We start from the raw sequence: 16,102 nt of genomic DNA on the forward strand, positions 1-16,102 counted from the left end.
GTACCTGGTTTGAATTTGGCCACCATCTGCTTCAAAGTAGTCTTTGCGCCTCTGTTAGTTTTCAAAGTCCTAATCCTAATCTAAAAAGCTGTGTCCAAATGATGAATTTGAATTTAATTTTGTAGAAGCTGAAGAAGTCACAGGGAGCTAAGTGACATGACTAGGGGGCTTTGAAACCAACGATCGTGTGGTTGTGGCTGGAAAAACCTCCGCAAAACCTCAACAACCACATACCGTCAGGTAATTTGCACCAAATGTTCCCCCTCAGGTCTCACAATGTTACAGTAGGGTCTTGAGGATGATTTGACAGTGCACAACCAAGTAAATGTCAAGAAGCTGACTAATTCAGTGTTGGAGATTGTGGTTCTTCCACCCTGAAAACTGTTGTTTGATCTGTGGGTGGTAGCTGCAGACCAACCTGATCTGACACAGAATATGAGGTTTGTCCGAACTGAAGTTACAAATGTAGCACAGGTCCTGATGCTGATAGCGTGTAGTGAAGCAGGATCCTGAATCGTTACAGTTTCTGTTCGCACATGTTGCACACATTAACTTTTTCATTGCACCTCGCATAAATCTGTTCTTGGTTCTTTGGCTCTGACTTTTTGTTTGTAGTATTCATGTGTACTTATACTGACTATAAGGACCAGATCATATATTTTGGATTCTTAATGTGCTGTCAACAACAGCTAGGGCAAGCTTCAGTTAATTACATGAGCTGTATTCAGTAGATGAACATATTAACAACACATTTCACGTCATCTCTGTGTGTGTTGAGTTTCTTTACAGTTTTTATACACCTGGTGTTACTCGGACACGTCATCAGTGAAGAACTGACTATCAGTATGAGAATGAAACATGTTTTCTTTTAGTGTTATTATGTTGATACAGACAGAACAGAATTACAGAAAAAAAATGCTAAATTAATTTAACTCTAAAATTAATTTCACTGTGCATCTGAAGAAGTAATAAAGGTTGCAAAAGAAATTATACTTTGAAAGATATTCTGAACTTGTTGCCCATTACTAGCTTTTTCTGGAGCTTTCAGCCCCACCTCTTGGTCTTCATCAGCATGTGGGGTTTGTTCAGATGACACGGATTCATTGACAGTTTGATCCAAAGTCAAACAAACTTAATATTGGCATTAAAAGTTGTAGTTTGACAAAACAATCCCAAATCAAGGTTCAGTTCGAAATGGAAAAATCAGCAGATAAAAGTGCTTTCAGATGCAAAATACAATCCCCATTTTGCAGATGTCCATTCAGTGTGATGTATATACAAGCATAAACAACATATAAATATAAAGCATCCTTTTCGCCTTCTTTGGGTTTACACGCGAACTGCACATAAAACAAAAAACAAACCAATGGAACCACATAAGCTGCTGTTTATCAGAGCGAATATGGACAGAGATGATATCAGTGATGATGAAAAACACATTTTTGCAAGTTCTTGTTGGATGTTCGGCTCCGTTCTATGGGGCCAGATGGCCTATGTGAAGTGTTGTCCTCTTAATAATGCCATTCGTCTCAGCAGAAGAAGAACGGCATCCAGAGGAAGGATCTCATGGCTGCTCCTGCCGCCATCCCTGTCAGTATTCCCAGTGCTATATTCTCCACCATACCATCGAACGGGTCCCTTTGAACAACCACCTGGTGGGTTCCTTGAAGAATGGCACAGAAAAGAGCCATTTAAAGTTTCTACTTCTAATAATACAATGAATTACTCCCTAAAATCACCTCCATGAGTCAGTGTTTGAGTATCTGAGACTAAATAAAAATACAGTTGCACTAAAATAACATTTTATACAGCACTGGTGAAAACTTGTTTACATTGTTCCCTCATAAATGCTGCTTCACTGTGATTTCTGCTGAGCATATACCCTCTGGCTTTATTTATTTACTTCAAAAGTAGTTCAAATTAAATGATGAGGATGCAAGAATCAGCACAAAATACTGGATAATCCACAAATCATATGCAGTACCTGAAAGAGATGCCATGAACCTAAACAAATCTGCATTATTATATCTGCACGTAGATCAATTAATCTCTGATTATGGGTAAAAAAAAAAAAAAAAAAAAAAGCTGTCATTTCTGTGATAAAATATTTCATATTAAAAATTATTTTATGTTTTGTTTTATATTATTGTGACACGCAGCCACATATGGTTCAGAAAATATCACTAGTTGACTTCTGCATCATAATTTTTTTGTAATTATGTGCCTAAAGTTGGGACTTTCCATGATGCCTTCAGTGTTTTCTTTATCCATATTTCAAGTCATCACAATCAGAGACTTGTCCAATCTTGCAGATTCTGACTCAATGTCATGTTGAGAAAAAAACTGTGGGAATTTCAAGTTTTTATATTTATAAGTTTCTTAGATATTGTCATTTAAACATAGCTTCAAATTTAAAAATCATGGTGAAAGTGGGTTGATGGGGAAATTTAATTGCTTTAAAAATAGTTATCTCGGGACACATTTATAAAATTTCACAAATATCTTTATAAATATACATATTTTATGCTATAGAAATGTTAGGTAAATCAGAGATGGTTAAGCAGAATTTTTATTTATTTATTTTTTAAAGTTAGGATTCAAGATGGACTGTCCCATCTGTGAAATTTCATCATGTATTTTCTGAGATAGTAATTAAAAAAAATGCCCATCAACTCAATTTCAGCATTTTTTTTTGTCTGTTAGAATTTGAGAGTTTGCTTAAATGACAATATCTCAGAAATTGTTAAAGAAAAAAAAGCCAGAGTATTTCATATATGTAGCTCAAATTTCATTGATGTCTTTATAAATATCCACATTTTATGCTATAAAAATATCAGACATGGTTGAGCAGAAATAGTTTCTAAGAATGTAATAATTTCAAATGGAATGACCCTATATTCCTTTTGTTGCAATACTGATCACAAGTCACAAATAAATCAGTCCTGTTTTCTGTTTTTCTCTACAATAGCATACCTGGTCCTGCTCCAGGTGTGATGTAGATGGTGTGGTAGTTGTTAAGAGGAACAGCCTGATACGAGTCATCATATGGATCATATGTGAACATCTACAGTACGAAAAGAAAACATAGCTTTTAGCTCAGTGATGGAAACCTTGCTGAGTTCACTGGTCAGCTCTGACAGGAAACACTGAGGACTCACTGGGTTCCTCCTGGTGTCGAGCAGCGTCAGTTTCCAGGCTCTGAGGAAGAAATGAGCAGGAATGAGGCACTGATTGATGGTTGCAAAGGAAGAAAGAGCAGACGAAGCTACTTACATTGATTCATCTTCACTGTTGGCACACAGGTTGAGCGTTGAGCCGTCTCTGAGATGAACCACGATGAGATTCTCCCTGGGATTAGTCTCTGGTGGAGTCACACCTGCAGCCAAGTTAAAGGAGGAATTCAGCCACAAATCTGCATCTTGAACAATATAGTGCTTTTGACCACAAAAAGCAGGTAAAAATAAGAAACCGATTAATGAGGTAAACTTGTAGAGCATTGTCAAAGGCAACGTAGTGGTATTGTGAGCATAAGGTTGTGAGCTACAATTTACCTACACTTGCAAAGACCGTATCACTGCAGTCTTAGGTGTCTGAATTTTCTATGATGGAAAAGTTGAAACCCATGCATCTTTGTCACAAAAAACAATCACGTATTTTGGTTTATTATAGGTCTTCTAGAAATTTGACAAAATCTGCTGGGTCAGAAATATACATACAGCAGTGTTAATATTTGGTTGAATTCCTTTGGCCACTTTCAGCTCAACTAGGCACTTTTGATAGCCATCCACAAGCTTCTTGTAACTTCGACCACTGTTCTTGACAGAATTGGTGCAGTTCAATAATTTTGTTGACTTTGTGACACAGACCTGTTTTTTGACCATAGTGCACAGGTTCTTAATGAGGTTTAAGTCAGGAATTTGAGGAGACCAGTATGAAACCTGAATTTTAGCCTGATTTGGCCATTTCTTTACCATTTTTAAACTGTGTTTGGGGTCATTGTCTTGTTGTAACACCCAACTGCCTTCAAGATCCAACGTTCTGGCTGATGATTTTAGGCTTTCCTGAAGAATGTGGAGGTAATTTTCCTTCTTCATAATTCCATTTACTTTGTGTAAAGCACCTGTTTCCCCCTATATGAAAACAGCCCCAGATCATAATACTGCCACCACCATGCGTGACAGCAAATTTGGTGTTCTTGGAATTAAAGGCCTCAACTTCTCTCCCACAAACCTTTTTCTGGTCATATGTTTCAAGGAAGTTTATGTAAAGTTTTGTTTACATCTGTACATGTGTTTTTGTCATGAAGCCATAAGCTAACCCGGATGCCTTTTAACATAACCACGCTTGGGTCGGTCAAATGGCCTCATATTCCCGTGTCCTACCTCCACACTCCAGGCCAGACTGCACATCTATGCATGATACTTTGAGGCCAACTCGGTGTTCCAGGTCTCGTCTGCTGTCAGTCTTGTAGAAGCAAAGACTCCCGTCTATCCAAAGGTCACACCAGTTTAACTTCCAGCGTTTTAAGACAGAAGCTAAAGAGGAGACACAGTGGAACATTAGCAAGGCCAATATTCTCAGCCAATATTTTCCTTGTCACAGATATATTGCTGCCGGCATATACATTATCCCATATGAAAACATTATTTTGCAGAACTTAATGCATAAAAAAGATGCTTGGGGTAATTTAGAAACAGTGTTACCACATAGTTTGTACAACAGAGTAGCTTCATTTTTTACAACAGCACTGTCTGCAACACATTTAGCACAGAACACATCACATATGATGTGGAGTCCAGTTTTAGTTTTCATGGTGAATTGCAAGCTAATTTGTAAAATACATCAACAAAATGATAACCCCATCATTTTGCCTTTACAGTTTTGGAAATAGTTTTTCCAGGTTTTCCTAAAAGAGATAGTAAATAAAACTAACATAATTGTACAAGTGTTTTCTAATCATCAATTAACCTTTCAACACCATTAGCTAACACAATGTAGCATTAGACTACATGAGTGAGGGTTACTGGAAATAGGCCTCTCTGATAGATAGATAGATAGATAGATAGATAGATAGATAGATAGATAGATAGATAGATAGATAGATAGATAGATAGATAGATAGATAGATAGATAGATAGATAGATAGATAGATAGATAGATAGATAGATAGCAGAGTCTTGTATCCTTTAATTAGGTCAAACAATGTCGTGTGTTTCTGTCATATTTGTGCTTTAGGATGGAATGCTTTTCCCAACAGATGCATCCTGTTACATGTCCTTGGTAAGCCACTTAAGGACACAGTCAGGGACAATTAATGGGATTATAAGTTACAAGGGTTGGAGTTTCATAACAGGTACAGTTTTTTGTTTCCAGAAAACGCTCAGTATGCCTATAGAAACCCTGTCATTAAAACAAAATCATGGCTGGATTTAAAGCTGAATTTGGAATGATAAATGTGAGATAAGCATTTTGTGTTGTAAAAATAAATTGTGAAAAATGTGGAAAAATCCTAAAACCATACAAATATTATCACAGATTACAAATATGCTGACAAATAAGCCTGTCACAGATAAATTACTATCAGTATATTTTGGTGCATGAATACCAATATTTCTCTTACATAGTTTGTCTCTAGTTTTTCAAACTAGAAAAAACTGTAAAACTGTAAACTGTAAATTGCCCTAATTAGCACAAATTCAGTCACAATTCTTTAAAAAAAATGTGGATTTTTTTTGTCCAAATTCTGATTTATTCATTGCCTATGTTAATAGAGATTAAATATGATCTGTTTTTTTTTTTTTTTTTAATAGCTAGTTTTTAAAACCTCCCAAATATCTACTGGGCTCCAGTACTACACTAAAGAGTGGTTACTAGCTTAGCAGTTAGCAGTTTGAAACAGGTAGTTGTTTTTAACATTTCAAAGGTGAGATTTTAGAAATATTTCAAGCAGGTGAGTTTTAAATTTATGTTTGTTAATCTTATGGTGCAAATGGAAAGCACTTTGGGTAAGCTTCTGTTATTTTAAATGTGTTGAAAAGTAAGACTTGACTTAAAACTCCAAAGCATTCATCCATATGGCTTCTCAGAAGAATGATCTGTAAATATATAGTGTTAGAGAAGAAAATTTAACTTAAACAGATCCCGATTTGTTCGAAAACTGTTTCAAATGTACAAAAAAGAGCATATTCTCTGTGAAATATTCACATTTGTGTATGAATATTTTTGTAATATAGTGGGGGATTTTCACTCTATATGAATTCACAGTTTTTTTTTACTTTATACATTCTGAAAGTGTTATACACACTGGAGTTACCCAACGCACTGATCATGAACCACATATTTTAAGTCTGTTTGTTGTACGTCATTAACCATTTCTCTTACACACACATCATTTCCTGCCATCTCTCCATTATTAGTTTTGTAGTCACGATTAAAATACCCAAGGATGTTGTTTAAAAAAGTCAGAAAAGTCAGATGAGGACAAATATCCACCGATATAGCCCAAGATCTTGCATTGTAATCACATATTTTGTTATAAAAATAGTTTGTTTTCACATTAATCTGACAGAACTCCTCACATGCAAGAAACTGGAACATGCATGTATATAAAATTGTTGCCTGCACTAGTTATAAATAGATAATCCTGAGTTTGTGCTTCATCAAAACAGTCAAAGAGACCTTCATATCAACAAAAAGATTCTACTCACTCTGTCTCCACAACCAGCCCGACCTCAGGAGTGCCATGTCTCTCATCTGTTGTCCTTATTGTTGCTACTTTATATCAATAATAATCCAGTAGATGCAAAAGGAGAAATTTTAATTGTTATAAGACAATATGATCCAGCATCTGGTTCTGTTGTCCTCTGTTTATGTTCCTCGTAGATGGTGAGGTGCTGGAGGATTAATCTGGTTCTCACTAGGATTGACTCACAGGATATTTCTGGATTAGCAGACCACGCCCTTCGTCTCATCCTAGAAACGCTTTCTAGAGCGATTCTCTGACCTTCTTTGATACCTTTTCTCATGTTAACTCCTTAAACACACCCTCATAAACTAAAGTGACTCCCCCCTCTTGTTTTTTTTACATGTACATACTGTATATAACACGCTTTCACAAATGAATCCCTGCACTGAAATAACAACAAGAGATTAGCTTAAGTCTGCAGGTCAGCTATGAGAGCTGTCAGTGTGCAGGTGACACACAATGACATAATTTCCCGTTAAAGAAAGTGCCAATTTCTTTTGGAGTCACTTGATCATGCATTTATGGTCTTTTAAGATTGCGATTTAGTGTTTTTTTATGTGTTTCATCTATGATTCTTCCCTGAAAGCCCAGATTTTCTACAGCTGCTCCAGACTTCAAGTTGTATTGAAGGCAGCCACCAACTCTCCTGCCTGAGGTTCAATTGTTGCAAATAGTTTTGAATCACTGCATAATATGCTAACAAAACTTCAGAAAATAAGGATTTGTATATCATCTCATTAAGAACACGCTTTTCAACTGGAGTTAAAAACCACTACACAGGACATTGCTAACAATCAGCAGGTGTCTTGGTTTGGGAAGATGAACAGACTCCTCTGTTCACAAGTGAAATGTTAGATGGATAGCAGCAAAAGCATGTGTTATCTCAAGCTGATTTTGCTTCATGTGATATGTGGACAAAAAAAACCCATGGAGGCTTGTGGTTTTGTTTGGAGGTATCTTGATGGTGTTGATCTGCATTAATCTGAAAGCATAGCAGCACACAAGGGGAATGGGAATATCACTTGTTATAACTGAATTCCATTTCTGTAAGGAAAATTGATATGAAAATAGAGGGGGACAAAAGGTGCATTACAGAAACACGAGCACTCAAGATAAAAGTATTTTGGCAGAGTATTCCATGTGCTAGTATTGCTCTTGCTAATGTTAGACTTTAGCCACCAGTGTTACTACACGACTGCAACAATGCAAAGTAGAATCCAGCATGCCTAAGATATCCCATCTCTGGCTGCACACTATTAATAGTCACAGAAGACTTTATCATGGTACCACTTTACGAGTGAAACTCTCTCAATGCTCTGCTTTCCAAAACAGAACTGCTCTAAGCAACAAGAGACACAATCTGATACTACAGCTAATCTTCTAGTAAGTAATCATCTAGTAATCAACTAACCATTAATTACAATGAATTTTAAGAGCAAAGTCCAAAGGCTGATTTGCTCCGAGTAGTAATGCTGAAATCCAGCAGATGTTTCTAATTGAACTCACACATACACTTAAATAAAGTAGTGCACTAATTTCTTGTCTGTGGAAAAAAAACTGAACTACTGTAATATTTTTAAAAAATGGTTAAAACAGTCAAAATAATGGTAAATGATTTAGATACAGTAAAGCAGTTCAGTTTATGGTCACACGTTGTACAGGGGCATATAACTATAAAAAATACAGTTTTTTGATGTAGATATTACATTGTTGTCTAGTCAGCATGTAAATTAATGCTTTTTCTATGGTTTTACTTGATATTATCGATATATAAAGTAGGATTCTAAATATTTGTAATATTTGTGACATCTCTGGCACCATCTGTGTAACCAGCTTTTGGGTCTTCTCTGGTATGTCATATACAGTCTTCACCTTGCCATGTGCAGCAGCCTGAGTTGACATACGCTGTGAAATGGCGCCATAGAAATGAAAATGAATTGAACTTAGAGTATGATTCATCTGAAATCAATCACAGCATACAGTTACGTTATGCATCATTTGATCTGACTTTGCGCAAACAGTAGAGCTCAGCAATTAATCAATTTCATATCTTTCGAAAAAATGAAATCATACAAATTGCAAAAGCTGCAGTTTAGGATAAATGTTATGAAGCGTGTCTAACCCAAAGTTTAAACTGTTGAGTTAATGGTTTTACAAATTACTTTGATGGTTTGTGATATGCTAATGCTCTATCACGTCTTCTATTACACGGTGAATATTGAACTGAAGTCGCCACTAGATGTTATTCCAAAATTGTCCAGCCCTAGTGAGCAAGTAGTTGCACAAAAATCAATAAAATATTTTATTTTAAAGGACCAGATTAGTTTTTGATGCTGTTTGCTGCTGCTATTTAGCTTTTACTCTGATTATTCTAGTACATTCATTCATCAGCCCTAAACGTGGCGTTATTCAGGTAGTCAGCTCACATAGGTTATTTAAATCTAAATAATGCTTTTATTCTGTAAATAATCTACATCAGGGGTGTCAAACATACAGATGACTTTGCAAAGTGTAAAAACGATGGCAAATTTCAAATCAAACAGTGAGTAAGCCGACTTAATGTGAAATGCTGCTTTAGACACTTCTGCACCCTGAAGAATATTCTATGAAAATGAAGACGTACATTGGAAATATTTAAATGTTGAACATGATATTTCATGCCAGTCAGCAGTTTCAGTATAAAAGAATTTTGTTATGATTGTTGATGCTCTGCCACAACTTTAATGTATTTTATGTATAATTTTAATACATTTACGAGTCAGGGGGACAACTTCACCTCCTTCCTTAATAGTGTGTCAGTTCAGGTGGTCAGGATTACTGCACAGATGTGGAAATTAATGTAAATTTAAAATAATCTCTTCTTGTTCTTGTTCAAGTTGTTTTGGTTATAAAGTAAAATACCAGATCGTTCAGTTCCAGATACCAATGTCTAAATGTTTCGTCCCTTCGTAGATAAACTGTGATCTGTGAGTTGTAATGCACAAATAATAAACTGAGGTGTAATATTGTTGAAATTTCACTTATTTTTCTTAATTTTTGCACTAAAACAAATTGAAACATAAGATATTTATAGTTTATTATGCTGTGATTTTACTGGTCCGGCTCACTTGAGATCAAATTGATCTATATCTGTCCCCTGAACTAAGATGAGTTTGACACCTTTGCCCTACATTTTTAGGTGATTGAATGTAGTCAAATACATACAGAAGAAAGTCTCTGATCCACAGAGAAGTACTGATGTGAGTTCAGCGGTGACTGAGGAGCGTAAATAATAACTTCCCCACTAGAGGGAGGCTTCAGATGGACGCTGAGGTGGAAGTCTGACATTCTGACACATGCTGGCAGCAGTGTGGCTTTAATGTGAGCAGTGTGCACAAACATACAGCAGAATGAGAAGCACTAAGAACAGAAATACACATCTATGATTAAAGGCTGTGTTGGATATGTGGGTGTTGGAAGGTACTTTCTTGATCCTGAGGGAAACTCAAGAAACCAGCAGCATATTAAACACAGAATATAGGCAAGGCGAGTTTATTTGTATAGCACAATTCATACATTAAAATCATAGAAATAAAATATAAAAGCAGACATTACGATCATAAAAGTGCATTAAAAGGCAAAAAATAAAAGATAAGAGCAGAGCACACATTGGATATAGAGAAATAGAAAATGTAAAGGCATAATTATGTACAGAATGTATCTACTAAAGCTAAAAACTGTGTAGATGGGATACAAATAGGCATGAAAATATAACACAAGAACTGTGCAATTAGAAATGTGCAGATACATCCATTTATATACATGTATATGTCCAGTTAACCAACAAAAAAATGCTTTTTAAAAAAAACATAGCAGCATCGAGTTGTAGCTTGCAAGGCTTCACTTCATTACATTGCCTCTGAACGTGCAAATAACTAACGAGTCATTGTTATGCGTTAAGTGTAACATGAGTGTATTTTTTAAAAATATTTTTCAGGAAACAAACCCACTCAATCAACAAATTGAAGCAATTTTCACAGGTGATAACTATTCTACACATAAAAGAGACATGAACAAAGTTTGTCCGTCTGCATCTTTAACCTCTCCTCAACACTATGAAATGCATAAAGTCTTTCAGTAGAACTTTATGGCGAATAGATCAGTAAAGTAAAAGAAAACTCAGGAAATTACATAAGTGTGACAAGCTTCCAGGTTCAGTGGGTTTAAGCAAGCAGCAGAAGCAGCAGCTGCTCCGTCCGTGTGACTGTCAGCAGGACTTACAGATTAATTGATAGAAATCTTTGCACCTCCTGTGAACAGAGCAGTTGTCTCCATACACAGCTCTGCTCACAGTTCCTAAATAATCTGTGCTTCATGTATGGTGGAGTTAAGAAAAGCAGAGTTGCTTGGCGTCACTTAGGGACATATTATCATTATGGTATTGTGATGTTTTATTGTTTGTAGATGTGATGTGAATCCTGTGGCTAAGATCCGAATGCAGCACAAATATATGATGTGAAAAGAAAAAAATGAGAGGGATGCTATGTTTTATATTTGCTTTCTTCCTTTTTCTTCTGTTTATGCAGCCCACACAGCTGCCTCCTTTGGACTGAATTCGCTATTGTTTAGGTAAATAGAAGTCGTAGGTGCCGTTAATCTATTGGTTGTGAAGCCGGGCTGCATTAACTCAGCAATGGTGGTGCTGCGGCTGCTCCAAGGTGGGAACAACTACTGACTGTATGAAGCAACAGAACAAAGCTTAAAGCAAACTGTGATCTATTAAAAAGTTTGAGCTTCTGAGGAATAGATGTGGTGTTAATACAGATGAGGGTGAAGGATCTGGTTTGCACATTCAAAGTGATGCTTTGAGGTAAAATTTTACATTGACATGCTGACTTGGTGAGTGTTGATGTTGAAGTTCAGCAGGAATAAAGTTCAACGGAGAACTCTGGAGTAAATGCTGCATTGTTTGGAGTTCAGAGCCATATTCACAGTTCAGATCTTGTTTATCGTTATAATATCCCAATTTATGGATAGACACATTGCAGAGGCCGATGCCAGTCCTCAGTCTGCTGAGATATTTCTGAATCCAGTGAAAGTGTATATAAAGCTTCATCACAACATAGCTGAAGAAGTATTCTAATCTGGATCAAACACTGACTATCACTGACTGACCCATCAATTCCCAAGACTCCTTTCTCTAGCAACGCTAAACAACATAATGTAGGCTAAATGTACATGATAAGTACAATGAAACAATACGAAAATACCCGATTTGTATTGTTTCAGTATGTATTTGAAGTATTTTAAATTAGCTGCATTTTAATCAGCTACAACAACAAAACAAGAAAAGCACTCAGAGAGCGCAGCATTCCGCCAAGGCTACTCAACGGATGAAATCTTGAAAAATTCATGCCAGAAATCATGGCACTATAGAATGTGGTCATTTTATATAGATGTACACACAAACAAAACAAACTTGTGCTGAGCACAGACATGTGTTATGTATGTGTACCTTATGTAGGTATGCAAAATCGCATGACCTAAATATGTAGTGGGCTGTGCAAATTGATAGGACTTGGAAACACCCCCACAATTTAATCAATTGTTCCTTGAATGATTTCCGACAAATAAGTCCGCGGTTTGATTTGTAGCAGGATCCAGTCATATGAGTCAGCAGGCAGCTGACACAGTGTTCTTGAAATGATACAAAAATCTTTAACAAATCCGTGGATCCAAATTATAAAGCCGTGTCCACTAGATGCGTTTTTCCCACATGTAAACACACCTTATCTGAAAATCGCGGCAAGGTGGGCGGTCACTAGCGGGCCACTATGTGGTCACATGACTGTGCTTTCAGCTTGCGAATCCGACAAATGCGTCGAACCAACATGGCGGCTCAAACTTTCTCTTTTATTTTGAAAACACTTCAGCAAAAAGTACTTCTGAAAGCATTTGAGGCTAGAAACTTGTGCAGTAGCTGAATCTGCCCTTGCTTTAATTCAACTACGGCTATTTTAATTTTGTCCACTGTACTGCCACAACTTTTAAGCATTTAAGTATACATTTTCTACATTTCTTCAAGGCAGAGGGATAACTTAACCTTCTGCCTTAATAGACACCCTTATTTATACACTTATTTAACCAATTTGGTGCACTTACTTTAATACAACATCAGCTTTGTACAGTATGTGATTTAGGAGGAACTGAAATGAGTACTATTTAGTTTTTTTCTGTCATACTGCAAAGTTTCTCTTTGATAAGCTAAAGGGTTTGACTGAGAAGATGGATGTGAATAAATTCTGATGATAAAAAAAATTTAAAAAGAAATCCATCCATTATCTATACACCGCTTAATCCTCACTAGGGTCGCGGGGGGGGGGGGGGGGGGGGGGGGGGGGGCTGGAGTCTATCCCAGCTGACTCAGGTGAAGGCAGGGGACACCCTAGACAGGTCACCAGTCTGTCACAGGGCTACATACAAAGACAAACAATCACTCTCACATTCACACCTACGGGCAATTTAGAATGATCAATTAACCTCAGCATATTTTTGGACTGTGGGAGGAAGCCGGAGTACCCGGAGAGAACCCACGCATGCACAGGGAGAACATGCAAACTCCATGCAGAAAGATCCCGGGAAAGCCGGGACGCGAACCAGGGATCTTCTTGCTGCAAGGCGAAAGTGCTAACCACTATGCCACTGTGCAGCCCTGAAAAAGAAATATTTGAGGTAAAATCTAATTTTAAGGCAGCCTTTGGAGCTTAGGAAGAGAACTTTATTGGTGGGTGATGATAGTGACGTTGGTTATAATGACTTACAGTGGGTACGGAAAGTATTCAGACCCCTTTAAATTTCTCACTCTTTGTTTCATTGCAGCCATTTGCTAAAATCAAAAATGTTCATTTTATTTCTCATTAATGTACACTCAGCACCCTATCTTGACAGAAAAAAACAGAAATGTAGAAATTTTTGCAAATTTATTAAAAAAGAAAAACTGAAATATCACACGGTCATAAGTATTCAGACGCTTTGCTCAGTATTGAGTAGAAGCACCCTTTTGAGCTAGTACAGCCATGAGTCTTCTTGGGAATGATGCAACAAGTTTTTCATGCCTGGATTTGGGGATCCTCTACCATTCTTCCTTGCAGATCCTCTCCAGTTCTGTCAGGTTGGATGGTGAACGTTGGTGGACAGCCATTTTCAGATCTCTCCAGAGATGCTCAGTTGGGTTTAGGTCAGGGCTCTGGCTGGGCCAGTCAAGAATGGTCACAGAGTTGTTCCGAAGCCACTCCTTTGTTATTTTAGCTGTGTGCTTAGGGTCATTGTCTTGTTGGAAGGTGAACCTTCGGCCCAGTCTGAGGTCCAGAGCACTCTGGAAGAGGTTTTCTTCTAGGATATCTCTGTACTTGACCGCATTCATCTTTCCTTCAATTGCAACCAGTCATCCTGTCCCTGCAGCTGAAAAACACCCCCATAGCATGATGCTGCCACCACCATGTTTCACTGTTGGGATGGTATTGGGCAGGTGATGAGCAGTGCCTGGTTTTCTCCACACATACCGCTTAGAATTAACGCCAAAAAGTTCAATCTTGGTCTCATCAGACCAGAGAATCTTATTTCTCATAGTCTGGGAGTCCTACATGTGTTTTTTGGTAAACTCTATGCGGGCTTTCATATGTCTTGCACTGAGGAGAGGCTTCCGTCGGGCCACTCTGCCATAAAGGCCCGACTGGTGGAGGGCTGCAGTGATAGTTGACTTTGTGGAACTTTCTCCCATCTCCCTGCTGCATCTCTGGAGCTCAGCCATGGTGATCTTTGGGTTCTTCTTTACCTCTCTCACCAAGGCTCTTCTCCCACGATTGCTCAGTTTGGCTGGACGGCCAGGTCTAGGAAGAGTTCTGGTCGTCCCAAACTTCTTCCATTTAAGGATTATGGAGGCCACTGTGCTCTTAGGAACTTTGAGTGCTGCAGAAATTCTTTGGTAACCTTGGCCAGATCTGTGCCTTGCCACAGTTCTGTCTCTGAGCTCCTTGGGCAGTTCCTTCGACCTCATGATTCTCATTTGCTCTGACATGCACTGTGAGCTGTAAGGTCTTATACAGACAGGTGTGTGCCTTTCCTAATCAAGTCCAATCAGTTTAATTAAACACAGCTGGACTCTAATGAAGAAGTAGAACCATCTCAAGGAGGATCAGAAGAAATGGACCGCAGGTGAGTTAAATATGAGTGTCACAGTAAAGGGTCTGAATACTTATGACCGTGTGATATTTCAGTTTTTCCTTTTTAATAAATTTGCAAAAATTTCTACATTTCTGTTTCTTTCTGTCAAGATAGGGTGCTGAGTGTACATTAATGAGAAATAAAATGAACTTTTTTGATTTTAGCAAATGGCTGCAATGAAACAAAGAGTGAGAAATTTAAAGGGGTCTGAATACTTTCCGTACCCACTGTATTTATGTATCTGTTTCCCTGTATTTCATTCCTTTCTTATAAATGATTGTTTGTGGCCAGGCTGCTGGGCTTCATTCCTGGTAAGTTTCTCATGTAAGTCACAAAATTCATTTCTTCCATAATAAAAATATGACTGACATCTGGTGGCAGCACGTGGTACATGTACGTGAATTTGGTGAAATTATAAACACAAAGCAAGAGATGGCTTATCCACTGTCTTCAGTTTAACTGTTTTATGTGGCAGTTCAAGATTAACTAAATTATTAGTTTTATTATAAAATGCAAAACAACATTTGTATCAAGGTTTTCATCTGAAATTCTTAATCTTTTTTTTCTGCTTCTGAATTTGTCCATTTTGTTTGAATTTGTTTGGTTTCATGCACTAATTTCTTGTCTGTGAAAGAAATTTGAATACTGTAACATACAAAAATTGTTAAAGCTGTCAAAAATAATGGTAAATATCTGTAAAATAATGATATTTTTAGCTGATTTAAGTACAATAAAGCAGTTGAATTGCATGGTTACACATTTTAAATGTGTAAATAACTAAAAAATATAGGTTTTTGAAGTGGACATTACATTTTTGTACAATTTTTTAAACAGTCAGCATGTAAATTAATACTTTTTCTATTATTTTCCTTGATATTATCTACAGTTTCAACAAAACAGAAAATGTTTAAAATAGCAATTTAGGAAAGTATTTAACACTTTTTAGTCACTTACATACTTAATAAATAAAAATGCATAAAAATGCTTAATGAAAATGCATATTTTTGATGAGGATAATATTCACAGTTTTTGGTGAGTTTTTAATTTTGTTGTTGTTGTTTGTTGCTTTCTGTGTGCTTTTTAAAACTGTCAACGTGTAAATTAATACTTAAAAAAAAAAATATATATATATATTATTTGTAGTTTATCAAAACT

The 16,102-nt window shown here is 36.9% G+C and overlaps 1 protein-coding gene across 1 annotated transcript; it reads right to left on the bottom strand.

Annotated features, from left to right (window-relative positions):
- Positions 1 to 846: 846 nt before the first annotated feature.
- Positions 847 to 6,906, bottom strand: plekhb1 (pleckstrin homology domain containing B1). The gene is made up of 6 exons (XM_023280076.3): positions 6,708 to 6,906; positions 4,383 to 4,535; positions 3,274 to 3,376; positions 3,159 to 3,198; positions 2,974 to 3,064; positions 847 to 1,663 (listed from the first exon to the last, which is right to left on the bottom strand). Exons 1-6 carry the CDS (start codon positions 6,751 to 6,753, stop codon positions 1,530 to 1,532), a joined length of 567 nt encoding a protein of 188 aa, XP_023135844.1. The 5' UTR covers positions 6,754 to 6,906; the 3' UTR covers positions 847 to 1,529.
- Between the last annotated feature and the right edge of the window lie 9,196 nt (positions 6,907 to 16,102).

This window comes from Amphiprion ocellaris, chromosome 14 (genome assembly GCF_022539595.1).
Source record: "Amphiprion ocellaris isolate individual 3 ecotype Okinawa chromosome 14, ASM2253959v1, whole genome shotgun sequence".
Taxonomy (NCBI): Eukaryota; Metazoa; Chordata; class Actinopteri; family Pomacentridae; genus Amphiprion; species Amphiprion ocellaris.